Source organism: Amborella trichopoda, chromosome 7, assembly GCF_054954075.1.
Source record: "Amborella trichopoda isolate Santa Cruz 75 chromosome 7, AtrichopodaSantaCruz75HAP2 v2.0, whole genome shotgun sequence".
NCBI lineage: Eukaryota > Viridiplantae > Streptophyta > Magnoliopsida > Amborellales > Amborellaceae > Amborella > Amborella trichopoda.
The window spans coordinates 19272126-19277116 of NC_142342.1; the positions used below are offsets into that span (position 1 = coordinate 19272126).

Genomic DNA, 4991 nt, shown 5'->3' on the forward strand with positions numbered 1-4991 from the left:
GAGTCGGGGCAAGTACAAAACATCCATCACTGCATGATGTTGAACTGCTTAAAGAGCTCCATGGTAGCATGAGCCTAAACTACTTACCAAATGTTTTTTTCAAAAATTTCTTATCCATCTTCAAATATTCTCGTATGTGTTTTTTGAGTTTTCAAAAATCTTAATTTCTTGCGAAATTATAAAAAAATATAACTTAATTTCCATCTAATTGGAAGAAAAAAAAAACCTTTCAACTTTCATAATCTTTGTCCAAACCTTTTTTCCTCAATTTTTTGCATTTATTTACCAAAATAGCCTTCACAATAGTCGTATTACCGTAATGACTACCGCATACGGTCCGATGTTAGATCTATTGAACCACTTGATTTTCATAAAAATTGCAACAGAATACAGTCTTGTGATTTTAACATCATACTACTTGGTTAACTTTCAAAATAAACCAAAATGCAATCCGATGTTAGAACCATCCGACTGCTTGATTTTCATAAAAAAAAAATGTCAAAAAAAGGTGGTCTGATGGTTCTAACATCGGACCACTTGCATAACTTACAAAATTCCACATAATGTAATTCAATTTTACAACCATGGGGCTGCTTGATTTTTATAAAAAATTGCAACATAATATGGTCTGATGGTTTCAACATCGGATTACTTAGTTAACTTACAAAATTCAACATGTGGCCCGAAGTTCGAACCATCGGACCGCTTAATTTTCATAACAATGTCAAATGAAGGCGATCTGATGGTTCTTATATCGTACCGTTTGCATAACTTACAAAATTTAAACAGAATACGATCGGACGTTTAAAACATCGAACCAAAGGCAAACTGGACGAAAAAAAAGGTATAAAAGTCCGGCTTGTACGTAAACTTCCCTTTTGCAAAATGAAAAAGTCCAATTGTATCCGTTTTGGGTGCGAGTTCCCAAGCCCAGCTTAAAACCCAAATTTACAAATAAGAATTTAAGAGGATAAATTTGTTTGATGTTCACCAGGCTGGACCAGGAGAGTTCATATTGACACTCTAAAAATCAACAAACAAAATAAAATGTAATCAAGAAACAAAAGAAAGGGATCAATCCCTGCAAATATATGAACCACGGTAGCAATCAAATCGTAAAGCACATGAATAAACCCCACCCCCTTTTCTGTACAAAACTATAGCAGAACCCAGTAAAGCATACATCCAAACCACGTAAAGACACTGTAAAACACCAACACCACCAAGAAGAAGCTCCCAAAATTGCCCCCAACCATACAACCAGGGGAACCAAAACTCCACCATCATCAACTGAAACCAAACAGAGAACCCCATGACTCAATATTATTCAGTTCTTTCTCCATTAATGGAGAGCCCCATCATTCACAGCAAGCTATCAGCCCTTGCAGACAACCTCCTGAAGAAATTGAGTGCAGGCGAAGGTAAACGACTCCTGAACTTGGGCGGGCGCAGTGCATACAAACCAGCCGCAGTGAGCAGCAGCTGAAATGGAACAGCATAAGACACGATTGCAGCCGCTAGGCACCATGTGAGGAACAGCGAGGTCGCCCTCGGGTCCCTCCAGCTGAGCAGCGACTGCAGCCGCTCCCCCTGCGTCGCCATGTCCCCCACCACTGTCTGTATCCTACCCGCCACACTCCTCAGCCTGTCATACCTCATCCTCACCACGTCTGAGCTCCGGCTCGTCGGAAATGTATCGAATTCCTCATCGAGCTCGTCAACCGACACGGAGTCAGCATGTGAGAGGCGTGTATCCATGTGAGGGGGATGCCTCGGCCTTCGCCTGAAACGCCAAAGCCCGAGCATGAAGAGGTACATTAGAAGGGTTGGGAGAGCAAGCTCTGGGTAACAGACCACTATAAGAAAGATCACCAGAACAAGGGTGGAGACCACTGGGCGCCTCCAACCGCACACCGACTCAACCGAACGACCGACCCCGACCACACAGGAGAGAATCGACATGAGGCGGAAGAAGTTGGCCTTGCTTCTACGCATGCTCCACATATGGGAGTCGAGGTCTAGCATGTACTCAACCACCTCACGCCACAAGGGGGGCTCAGCCCTGCCTAGACGCATGGCCACCATGTTCATGGCTTGGTAGCGCAGGGCTTCAACTTGTGCCACAGAGAGGGGGTGAAGGTAGTGCATTTTCGGAAGAAGGGGCATCATATAGAGATGTAAAGCGTTGGGGAGTGAGGAGCAGGAGAAGCGCAAGGCCAAATGGAGCTCGCCCATCTTCTTCACACCAGAGGAATGGAGGAGTAGGAGAGGATAAGAATGGGTGTAGACTCGGTCTGATTCGAGAGTCGATAGCCTGATTCTCACCTTCCCAATCCTTGAATCACGGAGCATTGTGCCATTGCCGGGACTGGTATGAAGGTGGCCATTGTCGAAGACACCAATTGTAACCACGGTGCAGGGGTCGAATACTTCCCATGTATACTGCTCATTCCATTTGGGCATGAGGCTATCGACAACTGTCCGGGTTCGAACCCACTTCTGGCCATACTTGGCCACACAGTAAGCATCAGTGGTGCCGTTACCATCCTTGATTTTCATAGGTAACAGGGAATCGGCACCAAGAATTCCCATCTCTAAGACCCCAATGTGTGGCTTCCACAGCTGCTTGGCAGTCGGCCTGAGGTCGCTGCTATGCATTGCAGACTCATCAAGCACATGGTAGCCGCCATCTAAGCACATGCGCAAGTGAATCCGGCCACCCCCACTGGCCTGCGAGGAGGGCTTTAGGCCTTGCTGCTTGTCAAGGGTGAACCATCTTGACAATGGCGTCCTATCATCAGTTCGCTGCTCGACTGTGGCAAGGCGTATGAGCACCCCTCCGAGCACTTCATCCTGGTTTGGGCTCACCCTATCCTCCACCACAATCATAAGGCTGTCCTCGAAGGGCTCGGCAGCCACAAACATCAGGTCCTCATTCCACCGGGGGCTCGAGTTCCTCAAAACAGAAGGCCTGGTCTTCGCAACCTGGTTGCCTAATTGCAGCTTCACACTCAGTTCCGCGTACCTAACGGCCCCATTTTTACTTCCAGCCTGCAACAGGTCCTGTGCCTCAATCACTCCGACCCTCAAATACCAGAGTTTAGGAGAGAGATAAACCTTTGATTTGATGACTGCAAGCCCATCACTTGTATGAACAGCAGCTGCCTTCGAATGCCAAGCCTCTGAAAAGGCCTCGTCGGCCTGTGTCCCCATCCACACTGAGACCATCACCTCACCCCTGCCCTTGCCCTCGAGCCTGTACCACTGAGGAGCCAACGGACTATCCGGTGGCACCCTTCTGGGCACCTCGCTCAAATCAAATGCCACTCTCCCCATCAATGTGTCATCCTTCTCCTTCACTGCCACCTCCACCATTGAATACTGAATGCAATCCTTTGAAAATGCAAACACCTGGTTCCACTCCAAGTTGTTCCCTCCCCTCTTATCAAGCGGCTTCGTGACCCCTCTGTAATTCCCCACCTTCACCTCAACGTGAGCATCACACCCGCCAGTAAGATTGGTCAGAAGGTCTCTCGCCTTCACCACGCGTACGTAGAGATACTGCATTTGCTCCACCAAGTCATAGGTCCAGCTACTCTTGTCCCTGAACAAAGCCCCTCCGCCTAACTGTGGCTTCGTCTCCTTGAGACTGTATTCGCTTGGCTGCTGTTGCTGCTGGGGTGGCGGTTGTGAAGCTATAGGACCCGCAGCAGCAACTATCACAGGCGGCTTCTCATTGCTCTGTTTTTGCTCCGGAGCCTTCCCTTGTTGCTGCATCACTTGCTGCTGATTCAAGCTAGAAGAAAGTTGTTGTTGCTGCTGCTTTTGAGCTTTGGCTTCTTTCTTCGTATCGGAAGGCTTCGGCTCCTCTGCCGAAACAACAGAACCACCACCCGGTGATGCTGCTACAATCTTCGGGTCGTTTGTGTGGTAGACCTTGAGGGTTATTTCACCCCTGATGTGAGAGAAGAGGCTTCTTTTCTCGAGGGTGCAGAGCTGAGCCACCTCTTGGCCATGAGGGGGAACACTTGAACCTGATATCCTGACCTTTCCGAGGAAGTTTCGGCTAAGCCCTGATTTCTTCTCATTGTATATGTTGAGCTCGATCGTCCGGTAGGGGAGGTCGGCGAGGTCGCCGATGTTGAAGACAAGCATCTCATTCCACACAGGGTTAAGGTCCTTCAACTTGGACTGGGTGCGGAGCCTCTGGTTCTCGAAGTGGACTTCGACAAAGGGGCTCGAAGAGCCCTGTCCATCTTTGGGCTGGAGATTGTGGGCCGCTACTACCTCTATCACCAGCTTATCTTTACTCATGCTTACAGACACCCCTCTCTCTCAAAGAAACACTAGATCAAATCTCTTCTCTTTCTCTATGAGGAGGATCAAGACGGACCAGTTATCAAAACAGTAATGGCGAGGAAGAGCCTTGCAACAAGACGGACCAGTTACCAAAACAGTAATGACGAGGAAGAGGCTTGGAACAGGGTAATGGAACTACTGAGTAAAGAAAAGCATAAGCTTTAGAAGAGACAGAGAGGTGACTGTGTCATTGATGAGAGAGAGAGGTGGGGATCCTCTGCTTTAGAGAGAGAGAGAGAGAGAGGGGTACGCTTGTGTGAGGTCAGGAGAGAGGTGGGCTCTGCCCTGTTGTTGCAGAGGTAAAAGCAATGAAAGGGGGAGAGAGAGAGGGGTGTTGCAGTGCGGTGGCAGTGGCAGTGGTATTTTTGGAGGAGGAGCGCAAGCGCGTGCAGAATCTGCAGAGAATCCTATTAAATAACATTTCTCTAATGACCCCACTTAGTTCCATGGACTTAGACCTCCCCTTGCTGACGTGGACAACTTTCACTCTCTCTCTCCTCGAAATACAGGTTTCGACCCCTCCCTTCCCGCGTCTCTTTCTCACTCTACTCTGTTCCGATTAATTACGTCCTTGTCACCGTGAACCAAAAATATAACCGTTATCTTTAATGCCAATCAACTCCAATAATTTC

The 4991-nt window shown here is 48.0% G+C and overlaps 1 protein-coding gene across 1 annotated transcript; it reads right to left on the reverse strand.

Annotated features, from left to right (window-relative positions):
- Positions 1–1063: 1063 nt before the first annotated feature.
- On the reverse strand, positions 1064–4991 carry LOC18441121 (FT-interacting protein 3). Its single transcript, XM_006851243.3, has one exon. It carries the CDS (start codon positions 4312–4314, stop codon positions 1363–1365), a length of 2952 nt encoding a protein of 983 aa, XP_006851306.2. The 5' UTR covers positions 4315–4991; the 3' UTR covers positions 1064–1362.

Excerpts from the sequence above, each read along its gene's own strand:
- LOC18441121 (XM_006851243.3), bottom strand. The coding sequence starts at position 4,314 with ATGAGTAAAGATAAGCTGGTGATAGAGGTAGTAGCGGCCCACAATCTC.